Source organism: Anopheles funestus, chromosome 3RL (genome assembly GCF_943734845.2).
Source record: "Anopheles funestus chromosome 3RL, idAnoFuneDA-416_04, whole genome shotgun sequence".
Taxonomy (NCBI): Eukaryota; Metazoa; Arthropoda; class Insecta; order Diptera; family Culicidae; genus Anopheles; species Anopheles funestus.
In genome coordinates, this window is record NC_064599.1 from 78,943,960 (window position 1) to 78,964,387 (window position 20,428).

Here is a 20,428-nt window from a genome sequence, read left to right on the forward strand (position 1 = left end):
GGACTCATTACATAAATATGCTATTACGATACATGTGTTTTATTATTATTATTACCCGCAAGTGAACAGTGCGCGCGTTCAGCGCACTTTTTCGTCGAAATGATGGGAAAAGTGCATTGAGAGCGATTGGGAAAATGGTAACGGGTGGGTGGGAGTGGGTTGTCTGGTCAGATTAACTGACACGGATCGGTAAATGGGTGGTCCGTCGTGTGAGTGCCCGGGAGCGCAATCGTTTAACGTTACAGTTGCGTTAGAAGCTTGGCTGTCTCCGTTACATATGACAGCCATCAGTTGACAAAGTAGGCAAAATGTTGACTGATAAAGGGAGTGTATTAGTTTTCAATATTGTATTAGTTATTTGCTACAATTATTGAACTCAATCTCTTCGGTAAAGTATCGAAGCTAGTTTGTATATAACAGTAGAACAAAATGTATAACAGCAAGAATCTCCTTTCATAATTCTGGGAATGAATTTAGCTTGTTTTGAAATGATTGTAACCGTTAAATACAATAAAAAGCAGGGAATTATAGGGTTTTATTCCCTTCTGCCTAAAGATTTAATAGTTTTAATAGAAAAAAATAGTTTTAACACGGATCGATAACAATCGGAAGCAATCACCCCCCTGTATAACAGTTCATTTTGTTGATATACTTCAAAGAGGGTTCATTTTTTATCATGAACACTATTTGAAGGTTACATAAACAAGAACGAATGCTCATGAACATCGGATTGATATTTTCCGTAACGATCGAGTTCTATAATTGCCGCAATTGTTGTTTCCGTGGGTTGTAAGACAAGGTATTATTAAATAACGTAATTTCCATATGATTGATATGATATGATTTTTTATACGTTTTCGTCCGATGATTGGGTGTTGTGTACTACACACATATAAAGCCTAGGGAATGTCGAGATCTATAAGAATTGCTGAATCGGAAAAGAACATTTATTTATTTTATTTATTTATTTATTCGTCAAATTGTCTGCCGCATGGGTTTAACAATGGTTCTTACAAGCTAGGGGAGTAGGAAGAAAGGGATATGGAAGATGTTGTAAGAGGAAGCAAGATTGATTATAAGGGGAAAGTGGAATTATTAAGGAGGCGAGTGCGAAAGTGGGAAATGGGACATCGATGAACTCAATTATGTTTTTCTTTCTGGATATTCCATTGATAAAGAAATTGGAACACAAGATTTAATTTGCTACCACTTCTGTTTAGTGGTTTTTGTAACTTTATTGTTTGAAATACCAACTTCTACCTTGCAAAGACACTTGCTGTGTCCTCATCCAGAAAGCAAGTCTCTCAAGAACCGCCCAGCAACCATTCCTTCCACCTTTACACTAGCTAGCACACGCTGTCTACCACCAGGCACCTTTAATCATATCGAATTAACCACAAACCGTACGATACGGGCTGCAAAACGAACAAAAGCATTTGCTCACCGATTGCGACAGATCGTTCCTTGTTCCGATCGACTCCACGGCTGATGTAGCAATAATTCTCTCGGGCTATCATTTACCCCGTTGGTTTCGGAGCAACCCTTCAACCCTCGTTACCTAAATACGACACCTCAAATTAACCCGTGTTTCAACGAGCTCGACCACCATCACCGCTACCTTCCCGTCCAGCAGGATCTACTGTGCTGGAAGTTAGTTCTGTAAGCATGCAAATCGAATCGATAATGTCGATGATTTTGCGCGAGGTTATGGGTCGCTGCGTCTCCCACGTGTAAGGGTTAGTCGTAGTTAGATCGTTTAGCCTTACCCAAAACCCAGAACAAAAAAAACAAGAGGAAAACAAGCGAAAACTACTCTTCAAGGGTCACAAATTGTGGCAACACTAGGGGTGCTACCGTTGATCGGCGCGATATGCCGACAAAAGAGGAAGTTGTGCATGGTTGTGAAACATCTGCAGGGAGTTTCACAGTTTTTTTTCTTCTTGTAGTTTTTGTTGTGCCAAATGTCAGAACATAGAAAGGGCCACCCTTTTCTGTTATTCGTAACAAAAAGAGGAAATTGTCGGTTTAGGCATCATTATGGAAAAAGGTGGCGCACTCGATACTACAGTCGTGGTGAGATCGGAACATTAGCCAATATGGTTTAAATAAGACCACCCGGCCTTATGGGTTAAGTTTTCCTCCATTCGCTGTTTTTTATCCTCCCGCTAGATGAGGTGGTGGCGGCACCAACAACCACCGGTGGCCTTTTGTTGGACGCGTGGGCAGATAATGCAGCGGTGCGGATTCCTGCACAATTAGGTGCATATGCAAGAGATGCAGAATTACTGTCGTTTAGGTCTCATAATTGCTGGCGTCCTTGGCGTCGTGCGCACTGTTCGTTCGGTGTTTTTGCTTTCCGAAACACCGATGGAGGTCTATTTTCGTCATCGAACAAATTGATGCAATTTGATGTATCGTTCCGTGAGCCGTATTAGTTAAATCACTTTTTGCTGATGAAATGACATGCCTATCTTAGCCCGGATCTTTAACCTGGGCTCCCAAAAAAAAAAAACACTACACAATCGTATAAAATTTGATTGATTTTCTTTAACGAACCGATTACAACGCACCGCCAAGATTAGGATCTCGTTGAAATAGAGACATACTCGTGGGAGGGACATTCCGATTCCCCGAAAATTGTTCTGTCAACGGGCCCAGCGGGAGTGCGTGCGGGTCAAGGGTTTATGATCTGCCAGAAGAAAAGGAAAAAAACATGCCCCAATATCTTATCCGATCCGATCATTTTACCAAAGAAGGACATTCTATTTACTACACTCGTCAGCAGCTCAGGCGAAGGGATGTGTTGCGTTAAAGGCTCCCAATATTTCACACTGTCAGGGCACACGTTTGCCACCGTTCAATCATTGCGTACGATCGACGCACGCGCGCATAGCTCACGCACGGTCCCTATTGCAAGGCACACACCGAGCCGGGTGGTACCGGTTGACGAGAAGGTCTTTGGGAAATTGAGATGTAAAATGTCAGTTTAATATTTGTCTTGTTAGCTTTTGGTCGTCTAATAGGGAGGGAAAAGAAACATGCAGCTTGTGTTTTTTTTGCGCTCGCTGTCTTTTTCCAGGCGAAACGCAATGGTTTCATGTTAGGGTTTATGCTGAGTGAAGGTACTCGAAGGTGGTATGCATATTTGTTTAAGAGCTAACGCGATACACAACCCACAACCGTGCGATTGAAGTACACTCGAAAATCCCTGAAATCGGCACCCAATACTCTATGTCTGGCCGGCAAAGTGAATGGTGTACCCCCGAAATGACAGTGAGCCCCCATGCATTCTTCAAGGATATTCTAGAGCACACGTCCAGCAGTGTGTCCAGCAGGGTTAAGATGAATTGATTCCATTTTCGTAACATAACGCATGCCGTAAACTTAAAAAATGGGGGCCAAATAAATAGAGCTAATTTTCACCTTCACGTCCGGTGTTACGGGAGTGGTCACTTTTAAAAAGTGCATACCACGACGACCAGGCGACGAACCCCCATTATTCGCTCAGAGTCCATTTGGATTCTGAAACTAACGATTGTGTTAATATGATTATGAAGGTAATCACCATCATCGTACTGCACATACATGCCAGATCGAGTTGAATGCATTTAGAACGTACGAACTAGGGAGGCCGAAAATCGGTCTTCTACTAACTTGAAGGTAGAGGTAACGATCGGTATGCCACGGTCATTTTGTACCAGCCTCGGTTCCGGAACTCTCATTTTTGCACCTAATTCGCACCTTTAAGGGTGAAGGTTTCCTTCATACGCTCACTTAAGCATCGTCCGTTTAAGGAACTGATCTTTTACCCATGATCTCTCCCTTCTCTCGGGATCTAGACACGCTGTAGCTAAAATAACAACATGATTCAATTAGCAACATAGCGACTCCTTAGTAGGGAAATTTGTAACCTACCTTTACCGAAACTGTCCACCCTACAGTGATCCTTTGGCGTCGAGTTACTCCCTCCATAGAGTCCAGCAAAAGCCCCGTTTGAAAACGATCGGGGGGCCCGTTCACCGTTCACTTCTTACCGGGAAGGGAGACGGTAAATATGGTTAAGCTCTATCGACGGAATTCATTGACGGAACGGAAACTCTTATGCCGGAGCGTACAGGATTCGCGGTGGGCGCGGTTTAAACGTGCACTTGTAAATCAGCTGTTCAGTTCACCGTGAGGTCCCGAATCCCGACGGTGGTTTCAATTGCGTGAGTTGTGCTACGGCCAGTGCACGAACCGGACCAAAATTCAAAAGGTGTGATCCGCCATCCAGCTAGTGCCATGTGTTATGTGTCCTCGATACGAAGTGTGGTTAAGCAGCGTGGAATTCTAAACGACGCGAGTACGAATTCGCGATCAATAACAGTAAAAACTCAGGAAAATTTCTTCAAAAACTGAGCACGAGCAACGAAACCAGAAGGTTGCAGGGAAGATGTGAGGATGCACTTGTAGCTGGGCTTCGTCAACGTGTGTTGGATGGGGATTGCGTGGCAACAATTAGCATTCTTGTCGGGGATTACTGTGTGCATATGTAATTTATGTGACGTGTGTGCGGTGAATGCGAAGGGTTAAGATCGTACGGAGTGACTACAGTGATGACTTGGCGGGCGGTGAATGAATCACTCCAGCAGAAGGTGTGTTGCTTAGTAACGAACGTCCATGTGAACTTCCCTCACAGTGCTTCACATACTTCCTTCTTTTACACTGCACTAAATGTGAGTGAAATTGGCCCACGAACATTGCCTCAAATCGACATAATATACCAATTTGTAAACTTACACTCACTACATCCATATCGTAAATCTTTGTCTGGTTCACATTCCTTTTGCCAAATGCCGTCACGTAGCCCGCAGTGCGGTCAAAACTTCACGCAATTTCGTAGGCATATGTTTCCAAAGTTCGCCGAACGAGTTCGACGGCGGGAAGGTTTTAAAAGTATGTCGGACATTTTAATACCCACAACGGAGGGGGGGGCGTATGTTTCGGAGACCCGTCTGCACTTGCATCGGAAGTCGGAAGAACTCAACGCCATTTGCAGCGAAACAACACGGTTGCGAACCGTACCCCCGGTATCGTAATAAAGTTATTAATTGTGAAGCTGAGTACGCAACTCCCGCAAACTCTGCGCCCATTTTCCGGTTCCAACACGTTCTCAGCACGCGTTGTGCAATGGCGGATGTCGGGTGGCCGATGTTGAATATTCGAGGGCGGAAATTGGTCGGTAAAAGCCTCCGCCACGACTCACAGGGTAACAGTTTTTCGATGTGTGGTAGCGATGGATTAACCCAGCGCGCCATGTGACGTATTAAGAATATTAATTAGCTATCGAACGGGGCCACTGCTGGGTAGATGACGGTTAATGGAAGTTAATAGTTGGCCACCAGCGTAACCTTGGTTGGGGTGGAGTATGTGGCCTGCCTTCTGAGTCCGGGTGATGAATCATGTACACTACTGGAGGTGGAGGTTTGATGTCGAAAGAAACGTTCTGCACATTGCTTTGGGCGTTTGATCTTCAGTTTCCAATAGATCTCCAATAGATCGATTGAGGAATTTATTGGAAAAGGTGTGACGTCGAACGAATCGTTCTACTCATTGCTATGGGCATATGATCTTCAGTCTCCAATAAATCTCCAATAGATCTACAGAAGAATTTATATGGAATTGGGTTAATGAAGAATACGGACAAATCATGAAGAATAAATAGAAGCAGATTCGTACGTGTTTTGGTGACTATCACAGAAATACGAGACTTATATTACCAAAAAAAATATTTGTATAAAATATGTAATTCTAATCCACTTCTTAAAAGTCCAGTACTTATCAGTTATTTCTTGTTTTCCAACAAACAAAGCACTTTAAATGAAACTCAGCTGTATGTTTCTTGTATAAATATACGCACTCTTCAACTGTCTTTAAAAGAGCATTTAAAAAGCAATAAAAAGGAATTATAGTCCTCCGACTCAAATCGTCAGCCGGGTTGTATGCCCAAAATTGAATCTGAAACAGACCTGAACGAACGATCGTTTAGCCTGTGTCCAGTAGCCACCCAACTCAATTACGGAATTCCGCATCGACACTATACTCGCCCGCTGTCGGACAGGAAAACGTAATGAACCGTACAATTTACCGGTGCGCAGGGCAGTTAATCGGTATGATTTAAAAAAAAACACAAACTGTTCATCGTCGCTGTTTGTGAGGGCATCTGCTCCGCCGATTCCAGAAGCAACAGACGGGCTCAGGCTCTACAAATAATCACGTTGAAATCACAGCACTGCTTCAGGACGTACATTGCCTGGGTGCATCTCACTACACTTGCAATTAAAAAGCACTTCAGCCCATGGGGAAAGGGAAAAACTAGTAGCAGACATGCTTCCTCAACATGCACCATGGAGTGTCAAGGTAAAAGTTGATGGACTCGACCGACAGGTTCGTTGGATTCGGTTCAATGAGCGGACGCGCGCGCGCCAACATTTTGCGACACTGACGCCGCCCCTTCGGTTTTCGATGGCTTCCTTATTGTTGGGCACGCGCCTTTTGGTGTGATCGTCTTCTGCGGCCATTGGCCAGGTCGCGGCTGACAATTGGTGCGGTCACGGATCCAGTTTGTGAACGATGTGACCGTCCAAAAAGCCAAACAAAACGGTACAGAAGTAGCGCTGTCCACAATCGCAAGATCTTGACATTCGACCAGGGACGACGCACATGGTTGCGTTTTGCAAGCCTTACCGCATGTGTGAACGACGACGCTTTCGATGGAATACAGTTTAATGGTTGGCCGTTATTCGTCTTTTTTGTGTGGGGTGTTAAACCTCTATTAATTCGCTGCATGTGGAAGCTCTTATCTGTAGCACCCTTGTTGTTTACTGGAGCAACTTAGACGTAAAAAACGCAGCATTAGGCTCACATCAAAAATCGCTCTGACTCAGCTACCTTGAATGGGAAGATAAAATCTGCACCGTGTGCCGATCGCAATCTTGACCATTAGATTTAAATCCACCCACCCACAAGCCGAAGGTCAGCAGAAATGTGACTGCAAAATCGTTAAATCGTTCCTTTTTCTTCTTTGGACGACGTGCATTCCAACTTGATCGCGCCAATGACCCACTGACCATATGATCCGGGTTGGAGAGTGGTTTCCTGCACAACCGATAGCCAAACACGAGACACCCATACACACACAAACATACATATCTAAAATCATAATCATTTGTGAGACGATAATTTACGCGTGCTTACTGGACATGATACACAACGCCCCAGCGGGTCGAACAGTGCTGGGAACTGGTCTGCTTTGTCCTCGAGGATACCTTTTCCGCCGTTGCTGGGAATGTGTGTTGCCAGCTGTGGAGGTGTACATTATGGTTAGGCTCGTTGTGATACGATATGGGCAACTGAAAGTAAGCCGATCATTAAAAAGATACCGTGTTCCAACTTTGGGGTGTGACTCAGTAGAAGAAATAAATAGTAACATGTGAACTGAAGTAACGTTAGCGCCACAAAGATGATTTGTGGAGTTCTATTTACAAAGCTGTTGACGCTGTGATATCTTGGAATTGGTTGACAAAACCTTGTGAAGGGAATGGTCCTGGTCCAAATGGCTTAAAATGAAAATGACACCAGACAACTTAGTACGATGAAGTCATATTAGAACCTCCTCAAGAATGTAGAAGACAGCGACTCTAAAGACATATTACAAGTAACAAGAAAGGCTTATGAAAGATCAAGTCGTGAATGAATATTTTACAAAGATTTTGCCACTTTCTTCAATGATTGTGATCACAATTCGGCGATATAAAACTAACCTCAAAGTTCCATCAATTCAAAATAGAAGAACTGCTATAAAATTATAGCATCTGAAATCTATGTCTTGTACTTAAGACAATGTATCAAATTTTATTGAAGACAGCAACAAATTCGTGCCCCGCCACGTGCGATTGCTAAATTGAATTTTAATTTAATTTCCAACATGCATTTACGAGGTACGAAGTTGTAGCCGATCCATTATTCTGTACTCCACCACTGCCAGAGGGTGCCAGTGTTAAGTAAACAGCATCACTTGTTTTCCCATCGAGCCATGATCGAGTAGAACTAAATTCATTAGCTATGGTCGGCAAGAGTACGGTGAACCTGTTACCATTCTTCGTGCGAATGTCGGCGCTACCGACATCGAAGGGCTACGCCACAAAATGCTCAACATGACACCGCCCTCCGTTCCCATCGGTGTGGTTCGCCGCCTGGGCCAATAATCTCCTGTTATGATTCAATTAGACCTGGCGGCCCGGTACTTTAATTATGAAACGGTTTGTTTTGCCATCAATGGACATTGAATCGACATCACTGTACCGGGGGTGCAAGGGGACGGATCGTGGTGTGTGGGTACCTGTTAATGATGGTGCGAGATCGGTCCGTGTGCGAAGGTGAGGCACACTCAAATCACGGCGCACTCACGGCGGTGGTGCGTTTGTTACCATTCCAATTCCGCATTACCCACTCCCTCGCCGTTGCAGAAATAAAATAAATAACGACCCTTAAAGGTGGCACGCGTTTGCACGCTACAGGTGAATGTTTACTTTGTGGCTAAAGCATTCTCTCGCCCAATACGGCCTATCGTGACAGAAGGGCACCGGGTGGTGGTGGTACGTGCTCGATCGGCTCCGTTGTAGTTGCTGGTATGTACGTAAACGCAGCAGGCCATTGTATTCGACGGTGAGTTGTACGCCTTCCAAACCTACAAACCAAGACCCTCTGCGGTTGAATCACAAAACACCGATGCGCCTCGATCGATCGATCTTGGCTAGCTGGAAATCCGAAGGAATTGGACGGAGTTGCGCGAAGGAATTTCACCTTGGGCTGCCACAGCACAGCAACTCCGATGCGGGAGAACCCGATCGGTGTCGGACGGATGCGAAAGGAGTTTTCACGTTCGTGCCAAACCTCCCCTTGGCCTTGGGAAGTCCACATGCGGGGTGTTGCTTTGTTCTCATACTATGCAAACGTTTAGTGTGCGCACTATTTTTGCTAAAGCTAAGGTCAGCTCGATCGAGCAGATTCGAGTGCCGTTTAATGCATGATCAGGTAACATCCTGGTTCACTATGACAATGTCTAGAACTTAGTAGAATTTTAAATTTTAAAATTCTTTAAGATTTATTGTACAGTTAGTCCTCGAGGTACACTATTATAGCTGAGCTCGTACGTACACTAAGGCTGCGAATTATAGTAAACTATGTACTACTTGAATGTTGCTATAATTCTGTACTTATAGAGTCTGTCGATACCTTTATTTATGTTTGCTTACGGTGAAGACCATCGCCGTGAAACATGATTTCTTCTGAAAAGACACAGTTCGGTTGAGATTAAAAATTAACCTAAATACCATCTATTTATGTGTAAACCACTGCGGCGCTATGAACGATCGAATTAAAATGGAAAAATTAATTCCGTCACAGCGGGCCGTCAAAAAGGTCATCCAGCGAGCACAACATAACCTCGACCTTTCCAGCTTCAAGCTCTCATGATCGCGGTACATACATATTTCAAGATAACTGCTTGCTTGCCCCAATAAGCTTTCATCAAAAAAACGTGGACCTAAATGAACTCTGAACTCGCTGGTACTGTTTTCAACCGCCAGTGAGCAGTGTTCCGTGCTTTAGTGTTATTCCACCCCAGAATTACCCAGAAGTATCCCAGTAGGGCTGTTGATAGTGTGCGGTACTGTCCCGGTAGTTTTCTGTGCGCTTTTGTACCAGTCTTTTCCCCGCTCAACAGAGCAAGTGGTGGCAAATTTATGCCACTCGCTCAAAGTGCCCTCGATGGCGCCAGGGCATACACGGTCGGGCAAGTCCGGTAGGAGTGTGTGTGAAATATCGCATTATGCAATAACAAGTCGGTATATCCCTTAGTCCAGCTTGGTTGCCGATAGTTTTGTCATGCATTATTGTGACTCGAGTCGTACAAAAATGCTCTTTTTATATTTTTTTGTACTAGTTCCTTTATTTATGTTTATCAATAAGCATTCCTTGTTAAAACCCCTTGAACTTATTGTATTTTTAAAAACCTTGATGACACGAACCGTTCACCTTAATGGGGAATTTTGATTTGCATTTTATGAAAATGTATGCAATCTATAATTAAAAGCCTACCGCTACGACATTGATCTTTTGCTCGATGATTAACGAGCTTTACGCATCAATTAAATGCCAATAAATTGTTTTCCTTAATTGATATCGATTTAAAGTTAATTTTTGTCGCTTTCTCCTACTCTCTTGCAGGTAACTGGAATCACGTGGACTGATGGCGTCGAACAGTGATACAAATTATGCTTAAATTAACCGAAAACCTGAAACGTAAGGTTAGTTGTCTCATTCAGTACGATAAAGGAGCATAAAAAGAGAGATCCAGCATGTATGGTTTGATAGTAATAATTCTTTCGTAAGGTAATATTTTTGGTTTTAGAAAGCTGAATAATCAAACGCATTTTGTTTTCCTCCGTGGAGAATAAGATGTAAACGAACCTCCACGCTGAAACAGGCAAATGAATCGATCGTTATAAATTGGCCCCCTATTTTGTTTTCACGTCGAAATGAAAAACCTAAACTGGTCGCTTTTCTCTTCCGCATTTTGTGGCGGGACAAATGACGCATATTCATAAACCTCCCAACATCCCACTAGTTTGTATGCTCAATTAGTCCTCCACAAGCACACACACACACGCTGGAGGTGTTTTTCCACGCGCACGCGGTGGAAAGTTGCAATAAATTCTTCACATTGAAGTCCGTGAACGCCGCGTGTCCTCGACCCGTTTTTTCTTTACCAGAGGTTGGTGGCTCATGCTGTGCAGTACACCACCAGCATACCGGACCTGGATACTTCCGTTTCGTGACAGTACGCAATGAAGAAGCGATCGTTACGCGCGTAAGGAAGGATGTGCAGATCGGGGGGAAGCCGGTCAACGGAAATGATGCATATGCTTCACACCAGTTTCAGTACGCAACACATTATACCCAACTTTCGTTTCGTTGTGATGCTGATTGCTGCGGAACACTGTGTACACTCCCGTGTAAATTGTGAAATTGTCACCCTGCTGTGTAACGCCTGCCCGATCAATGTTTCCCTTGGCGTGTACCGCGTTATTGAGAGTTGGGATAGTTTATTTCCCTTCGCAGCACTCCGGTTTTTTTTCGCTTGCTTTTGCTGCACCTGAATGCGTCTTCACGGTGGTACGATTCGATCGGATCGGCAATATAAAATATGACACACTCACGTACCACGTGCCTAGCTGGATGAAGATGAATGAGGTGCATTAGCATTAAGCATCAAGACGGGGGAGATAAACATGCATTAGAGGCCGGAAGGTTGATCGAATGTACATATTTGCATGTGCGTCATCGATCACGTCCGTGGTTGATGCAGGAAATGGAATAGTTATATCGGAAGGAAGACTAAATTTGGCTTGTCTATTTAGCCAAATATAATGTTTCCTTTCTTCGTTATATAATTGCTATAAAATACTTATAGCATAATAGGTGTTTGTACTTAATGCTATAGATGGTATAATTTTTGATTAATTTACTTTAAGAGTTTTACCCGAAAGCTAGCAGAAACCTATAAAAAACTTATTTATTTTGTAAAGTTATGCAGTATACAGAGAAACTCGTGTTGTTGCTTTAGTAGCACAAATCGGAATAGAACTAAATTTCAGTGTTGTCAATATATATACAAAATTACAGTAGAGTCCATGATGGAGATAAACGTCAAATACATAGCAGGGTTTGCTATTCTAACATTTTGGACAGAAATTATACATCTTTTATCTAAACTTAACAATTGTTCAATATGTTGTTTAAACTGTCATAAGACTTACACTACATAGTTTATGCATTCTCTTCGCTACATGATACAGATCCATTCTAAAAGTCCGTGGCAGTGTTTTTTTTTTGCAACTAATGATCCATAAACTAGCGAATCGGACATCCAATCGCCGATGTCTTCCTTTATATCTATGACACTATCTCCGATCGACCTTCATCAAACCTCGCAAGTATGCGCGATCTAGAAGCTTAAGTGGTTTGCAAAACACTGACACGTGCTCCATCACGAATTGGAAAAGGCCATCGTAAACCGTCCTGATCGATCGACACACACAAAGGTACCAGGATCAGGATCATCGGAGCAGCATCGGTGTCGGTGCGGAACTTACACTCGATGCTATAGCATCAAAGCATCGCGTCGTGTGTGTCTTCCCCGCATGAGGAGGTCAACGTGACGCACCTTTAAGTGCCGCACAAATTGAGGGCCTCCCCCCCCGGGGGTGGATAAATTAATTGTGCCACAAACTGCACCGCAACAAACGCCACCAAATCACGGCCACGATGCATGTCGAGATGCAATTGAGGTCGAAGGGTTTGTCCTGATGTGAAGCAGACACACATGGGTTGAAAACAAAACGACACAACTCGTTAGGTGGATGGTTTTTGGGGTTGGTGGAATGGTAATTTCTATAGTTTTGCGCAGAAAAAAGCGCATAAAGATGAGTCTCATGCTGCTGCTTAAAAATGTGTTATAATTTTATTTACAAATTGAAACGACGCATGCCATAACATCACACATTCGTGTGCGGGTGTTGCGCAATGCAAGGTGTCTAAAGTATTCTTCTTCTTCTTCTTCTTTAAAGGTGATAGTGATTTTCCTCCTAAAGTATGGTGTGCACAATTTGTACCGGATTGTTTACGAGCTGCGCGAACGTCTAGTTTGTTTCCCGCCTTACTATTAGAAGCTAAATGGGCCCGGGCGCAACACTGCCGTAAGCACATTAGTAACACTTATTTAATAGCGCCCTCCGCAAACGTTTTGATAAAAATTGTTAACAATCGATCAACATCTTGGCTTGATCTAGATCTGATATTAGGGGCAGGTTGGTGAGCAAAAGAAAAGAGAGCGCGAACAACAACAAAAATTTGAAAGCCAAATTACCAAACAATCCGTTTGTTCCACCCACACGAATCGTTTGTCCGCCGGTGATTAAGCTCAATTTAATTATCCCACCTTTTATGCAACACATAACACGCACCGGCGGCGCAAGGTTGAGTGGTTCGTTTACTAGCTTTGTTGATACGAAATGATGATGATGCTGCTGCTGCTGGCTAGCGCATTTAGCAAGAAACCCTGTACCCAGACGCTGACCATTGTAAACCGGTGTAAAAAGTTTCTAGTGTGCGCGTGGTTGGAGTTTGACAGTGGAATTCCCGTTTCACGCTTGTGTTTACATGACCAAATTCAAAGCTTGAACCGGTTTACGAATGACACGAGGCAAGTACAAGGGAGCAGTAGGAAAACAACAGTGTGCCCCCGAATGTTGTCACAGACGCCGACACCACCGACGCCATCAATTCAATGATTGGTAATTTCAATTGAGAAACACACAAAAACGGTACACCGACCGCAGCCGCTAAGCAGCTACTACCGCTAAACTAAGTGCGAGAACACTTACAGCAGGGATAGGAAATGATGAAAATGAAAGAAAGGTAAAGGAAGAGAGAGAGAAAGAGAGAGAGAGAGACGAAGAGCTGAAGGAGAGGAAAAAATGGTTGACAAACGGATTTTGCGGTTTGTGGTTTGTTCGCCTTCTCCGGCACCATGGAGGAGTATCGCTACCCACCCCAAAACGACTAATGGTGGCCGACTGTGCGCGCGTGATTAACCCGACAAGTAGCTTTCTGTTTCTCGATCAACTTTTACATAATGATGAAGCTGAACAGCTGCGTTCAGCAGTACACGGGCACGGCTTTTCGGACCTGCAGCACAAACGGGAGGAGTTGGTGAGAGATATTTAAGCTATATACGTGCAGGCAAAATATCCATCCCTTTCTTCTGCTTGATCGTGAAAGTGTCGATCGTATCGAAGTTTGCGCTGGTGATGGTAAAGAGTTTGCATCATCGGGATTTTGACCACTCAACGTTGTTGATGCTGTTTTTTTTTCTTCATCTTCTCCACAGTAATCTATTGACTGGTGTGACCTTGGACCTACCGCGCGTGCGGTACAATCAAACCATAAAACCTTCTTTCTGGGGCTGCTTCTTCTTCGCATTACCGACTTCGGGAAAGGAATGGTTAAGATGGAATTGATTTGTTTTTTTTTGGGGGGGGGTTACAATAAAGAAACATAAACCACCAACCCGATGCATAATAGTGGGTCAGGTTCAGGCCAATCCTTTTTTTCGGGTAGCTGTGTAAGTTTGTGGTTGCCGGTTATATTCGGAAGATGTCCCCGTTAGTGGCATTTTGAGGTCGTGTATAACGCTGACTAATGGGTTCCTACTTCCACACCACGTACCGATTCGGCAAATAAATCAATCAAGCCAAGAAGGCTGACTCGAGCCTTCAGTTTGCACACGATTGCAACAATTCAAATTGTGGGTTGTTAAAAGGCTTTACATTTCAGCGGACTGTGCACATGCGTTCCCGTGCGGGCCGTGTCTATTGCCCGCTCGAGGATCAACAATGCCTAAATCTGGCCGCTGCTTAACTGAAGAAGCGATGATGCAAGACTGCCTAATGACAATAATCCACTACTATGTGTGGTACCATTCTTTGCTAAATCAGGTGTAGCAGCGATCCTAACGATGATTGATGGAATGCGGTCTCAGTGTGTGTTGGGTCCTGCCCTGTCCCTATTACGACCATCGGTGGGGGGACTGATGTGCATGGAAAATTCGAAACCCCACGTGTCAGCTTCTCGTTTCCGTCATGAGACGGATGATTTATGTTATTTGCCTAGTTTGTACCATCCCCACCCGCATCTCATCGCTAAAGCGCCCTTTTAGCGCGAGGTGTTAAGCGCATAATTGAAAATTGCTGCAAACTGCCTGGGCTAGTTTTCAATTTCAATCCGCTACCAACCAAGGTACCTAATGAGCGTTACGAATGATAATTACCCACCCAAATACCCACCCGTGCACATTCGCGTAAGACACGGCACTCGTTGTTTTTCGGGGGGGTTTTTTGATTTTTGCACGTTAAAATGAAAACCAAACCGCTGCAGAACAACAAGGCCGGACGAAAAGGGAACTTTCGATAGGATAATGGGCGTAGGAATGTGTGTTAACATTACTTAAAATTATCTTGGTGAAATTTTGGCGAATCTCTTTATCGTGTTTTCATTTAGCGTTGACCTTGTCCGTGTGGGCTTTTTTTGGAGGTATTTTACATTTTAAAACTTAAAAAAAGATAGAAAAAAATAATAATATGCTAAATTGATATTTTGACTTCTTTCTTCAGTAAGTCTGCCAATATCCCTCACCAAAACCACCGTAGCGAATTGGAAATTAATCTTCGCAGCAAAGAAGGGTTTTCGCATCAACGGGTCAACTCCGCGGGACATAAAGATCCTAATAAATTTCCCTCCCAAAAACCGCACCGCGGTCTTCGTCGTGTTTAAGCGAGAGCACCCCGTTATGGGCGACCTTTAATGTCCGGTTGGGTTGTGCTTTACGAGCATTCGGGTACGGGGGCAATCAAAACTTCACGACAAATAATGATCTCCAACCAACGGTACGCGGACGACATTACTTGGCGCTACAATGTCTAGCAATTGGTGGCTCTACTGCTCGCAAGACTCTGAAACGCACACCAACTTGGGGAAGGTCTTGGTGAACAAATTGAACCGCAAAACGCAAACGAAGCACTCAAGCAGCGTACAGAGACGATCGCAACGTCTCAATTATCGTTCGCTCCCTCACTAAAGTTACTAGTTGTGCGGAACTTCGAATCGAACGAACAGAGTCGTCGACGTGCTTCCGTGCAGGATTATGGTTCGTGTTTTATGGTTAAAGTACATACGTACACACAGACACGTAGATTGTGGTCAGTTAACTTCAGAGCCGTCAACAAACCTACGATGTGGACAGGTGGATAATTAATCCGATCTGGGGTTGCTCTAATCCTCAGTTTGTTCGGGCAGTTTTAGACATTACCAAAACGTCCAATCAGTAGACAATGTTGCGTGAGGGAAAGTGATGCAATCGTAGTGAAGGTTGTTTACATGCTTGTAAGAAGTCTTATTTAGTAAACTCTGCACCACATACCAATACCGTTAATTCGTAATCGAAATTAGAACCACACGGGTAAGATCCAAATCTCACGATAGACGAGAAAGATCACCTTCTACAGAGGATACCAGGTAAACCTGGTAACGGCCTCAATTCTTGCTACTCTTAGAGCAGAAGCTCAGTGGAACGTCTGCTGAAAATAGCCGTGCAGATCTGACATTTGATTGCACATCCTTTTAGCGCACGGGCAAAAGGTTTCGCCACGTTTAGTGATTTCCATAAACAGCAATTAAAGCTGCTTCGGTAGCTTGTAAGCGGTGGCGACCTTTTCCTTCTAGTGCACATATACAACACAAGGAGCCGCAGCTTTGTGGGCTAGTGTACGGAAGGAATCACAACCCAGCTGACGACAGATGACCTCTTCAACAGCATCCAACTCACACCAAAAGCTACTTTTAAAAACACAAACGTTCAACAACTCCCATGGTGGATGGCACCTCAACGTCCAGATGATATATTTCACGCTACACAGCACAATCTGATACACCTGATGTTTATTCATCGAAAGCCAAGTAAAAATGTCCGATTTGTTTTAGCTACTTAAGTAGTGAATGGTTAAAGTTTATCAAACTTCCTGCCCCTGGGCGGTCACGGTCAAAGTCGAGCCAAGCGAAACAATCACGTCCCATGTATCTACTAAAATAAATCATCACACTTGAAACGGTGCCTTTCGTGTTTTAATTAACTGGTCAACTATTAAATGTAGCGGAAAAACACCTTCCCACCAAAACGGAGCGTACACTGATAAGAAAGCGACTACTACCACGCACACCGATGCACCATTTTCGAGAAGGTGTTTACGAACGAATACCATCTTTCTCACGCCATCTTATTTGCACTGTCAGTTGTCCATCACAAACAATGCGTGGGCAGGTTGGATGTAGAAGCATGTTAGCAGATATTATCTATTTCCTTTTAATGGGGTTTTTTTTTTTCTTTACAATATTTCCAACGTAATTCCGGTCCATCGGTTCAGTTTATCGGCCATAAATTTCCACCTGGAAGTTCATGCCATTGCCGCGCTGGGACTTCAGATGAATGCGGGTTGAGTTCTGGCCGATACCACCTTTCGTGATGCTAGCGTACCCACCACGGCCTCCACCGAGCCGATCGTACACGTAGATGGCGGTAATGTTGCGGCCACGCTGTCCTTTCAGTGGATAATCGACGTTCAGTGACTTCACCCGCAGGAACGAACTCGACTGGATCACGGTCGTCTGATTGACGAGGGTGTCGTACGGTACGCGGGCTCCAAAGAAATAGTTGTGCGTCTGAGCGGTGGCCAGATAGCAGCTACCGAGCACGGCGGCCAGCACAACAAATACGGTGGCGAATTTCATCTCGTTACGAAAGTTTCCTCGTGGGGAAAAAAGCTAGAACACTGCTGTTCTGTGGATTCGGGATGGAAGTGAATCGGACCGATGGCAAAGCACACTACTGACTGATAGACGGTACCGTACTGTTTATATGCAACGTTCACTATCTTATCTTTCGCATTGGTTCCTCGTGGAAAAAAACGTGGAACTTCCTCCGATACATAAGCGACACGGCGTTGTTTGATTGCTTCTTTTTTCTCTCTGTACAAATTCTTTGTTTTCCTTCCAAAACATTTCCCAACCCGCTGTGTTCAAACAGTACGATTCATCTCTTTCGCCTGGCATCAGCAAAGCGGACAAAAAATTGCACTTTCTGTTACAAGTATTTGCTTACCATTTGTGGGTGAATGTATGGCAGGGCACATGTTTTAACGCCCGGGTAAATCACCGTATGTACTTTTGCTAGTACATTCATGTACGGTACACATCGATAAAACATTTATCGACATTCAGGTGGAAGCGATCGTGTCATGACACCGCGCTATCACACTGATAATGATCGTGCCAATGAATCATCCGCTTCTGGCCGGATCTTTCTGTATTGGAGATATGACGAAGATACATACTACACGCTATCATTAGAGATGATCATTATGCTGATAATGTGGATCACCGGTGCAAGTCAATAAAATGTTCAAGGTGCTCCAGAAGGTTGAGATGACGGAAGACTAGAACCGATTGGAAATATTTCATATTTCAGGATACGTTGAGCTGTTAGGGTCTTTTAATTATATCATATTATGACTATGTTGAAAAATGCATCTAAGTTTTTGCATACAGGTCAGATACATGGAGAATAATGTTTAGTTTTTTTTCTCATTTTTTATTCTTTTTTCAATTTAAAGCATTATTTGAATGAAAAGAAACTTATTGCAGCATTAAAATATATCACATTTATAAATTTTGCTATATTGGTGAAAAATGAGGAAAATTTTACATTTTCTCAAACAGGGTATGGAACTTGGTTCCTCGAATAACTTCTGGCACAGACATCTGAGGGCATGGCCGTCCGAGAAGAAAATGTAGCCATTGGTGCCATCTATCGACCACAGGTTAAAGATTGGCGATCCGTTGGATACCGACCGAGTTATAGGCAAAACTTTGTGCAAAAATGAGGAAAATTTTACATTTTCTCAAACAGGGTATGGAAGTTGGTTCCGCGAATAACTTCTGGCACATATATCTTAGGGCATGGCCGTCCAAGAAGAAAATGTAGCCATTGGTGCCATCTATCGACCACAGGTTAAAGATTGGCGATCCGTTGGATACCGACCGAGTTATAGGCAAAACTTGGTGCAAAAATGAGCCTTATGAAATTTTCAAATTTTTAGAATTTTTTTAATTTTCTATTATTTTTCACTCTTTTTTTTGTTTAAAGCATTATTTGAGTGAAAAGGAACTCATTGCAACCAATTGGCATTAAAATAAATCAATTTAAATTTTTTTGCAAAATTTCTCAAAAAAATGGCAAGAGGTACCCCTTATGAAATTTTCGAATTGAAAATTTAAAAAAAAAATTTTCTGATTTTTAATTCTTTTTTTAATTTAAAGCATTATTTGAGTGAAAAGAAACTTATTGCAACAAATTCGCATTAAAATAAATCAATTTTTAAAATTTTGCTAAATTTCACAAAAAAAGTTATGGTTTAAGCCTTGGGAAATTTATACCGGGTTTTTTATTACTCCGAAATGAGTCGTTAAACGAGCTGACTCCTAATAACGACTCATTCACTCTGAGTTGATTCACTAAAAAGAGTAGTTATTTTCATATCTATGTTTAATAACGTATAATAATTAATTAACCTTAAAATAGACGTGTTTACTTTCACACACGATTCCACTTTATTGGATACGTTTGTCAATTGCGTTATCCACTGTTAGGCAAATGTTTCCAACGAGTTATACTGTTCAGGAAATGACGAGAAAGGTCAACGCCGGCACATCATTGTTGCACTCGGCATGTTTGTGATTGTGAAACCAACACAGACATAATAATAAATTTAATTGAATGCTTCCCAGCCGAGATAGGTAACATAAATCTTTCCTGCCCTTAAACGAAACGAAACGAGCGAGAGGGAAGCGAAAGTACGACACGAGAAGATTGGATATGGATGTCAAGATTTGAGGTTGCTGTGCTGTGGATGAGCATTAGATGGATCAACGCTTACGTAAGCATTTTTGGAAAGAACACAAATACCTGCTGACCTTTTTTGCTTCTTGTGATAAGACCGGAGGGACTCGGAGGTCGGATGATGGAACTGATCCGCAAGGAAATGCTAATGATGCACCCTCATATAAACTTATCCGAAACGGGTCTAATGAGCGCTCGGAACGCGAAGGAACATTTCCAAAGCTCAATTCCTGAGACATCGCATCCTGATTGGGTCCTGATTGGCATCGGTTTTTTGGGTGTTAGGGGCGCACTTATAGCACCAGCTTCATCTGACATTTAGCACCAAACGGGCACCGTGCGCTTGATTATGACTGATGAAGGTAACGAAAATCTCGCGTGGAAGGTTAGAGGTTACCATGAGACTAATATCTCTCCACATAGCCAGATACGCTTATGCGGCTAAGCGACTAAGAACACTAAATACCAACCGTAAACGAAGCGTCCAATGAATATCTCATTATGCCCATATCCTGCTCATGCAAAGAGCGCAATGTCGTAGGTGGTGAGCGTTCGCGTACTTTCGCAATGGTCACCAACGCGGTTTAGATAACTCGCGCTGCAGACTGCGGCTTCACGCTTAGTCTTCCCACATAAATCTTTCTACCCAAGCAATGCCCAACACCACCAGACACACAAGCAGAAGAGAGCAGTCCTGGTCGCGCACATCGCCTTGTTGTCGTCGCCGGTGGGCCACCGACCACCGATCGAAGTGAATCGTTCGATTGGGGTTTTTTTTGTAGCCAGGAAACTCAATCTCAATGGAGGGCAAAAATG

At 43.4% G+C, this 20,428-nt stretch overlaps 2 protein-coding genes across 3 annotated transcripts in view; one reads left to right on the forward strand and one right to left on the reverse strand.

The window, feature by feature from the left end:
• The window catches only part of LOC125767393 (serine/threonine-protein kinase phg2-like), a 71,928-nt gene that overhangs the window by 39,875 nt on the left and 11,625 nt on the right, over positions 1 to 20,428 (forward strand). Inside the window, exon 3 of one of the 2 annotated variants that reach the window (XM_049433926.1) lies at positions 10,270 to 10,349. The exons of the other annotated variant lie outside the window; for it this stretch is intronic. Within the exon in view, the coding sequence (XP_049289883.1) occupies positions 10,317 to 10,349 (33 nt within the window). The 5' untranslated portion in view covers positions 10,270 to 10,316. The remainder of the gene's footprint in view (positions 1 to 10,269; positions 10,350 to 20,428) is intronic. 2 annotated transcript variants of the gene reach the window in all.
• On the reverse strand, positions 16,980 to 17,563 carry LOC125767420 (probable salivary secreted peptide). The gene has a single exon (XM_049433972.1). It carries the CDS (start codon positions 17,443 to 17,445, stop codon positions 17,083 to 17,085), a length of 363 nt encoding a protein of 120 aa, XP_049289929.1. The 5' UTR covers positions 17,446 to 17,563; the 3' UTR covers positions 16,980 to 17,082.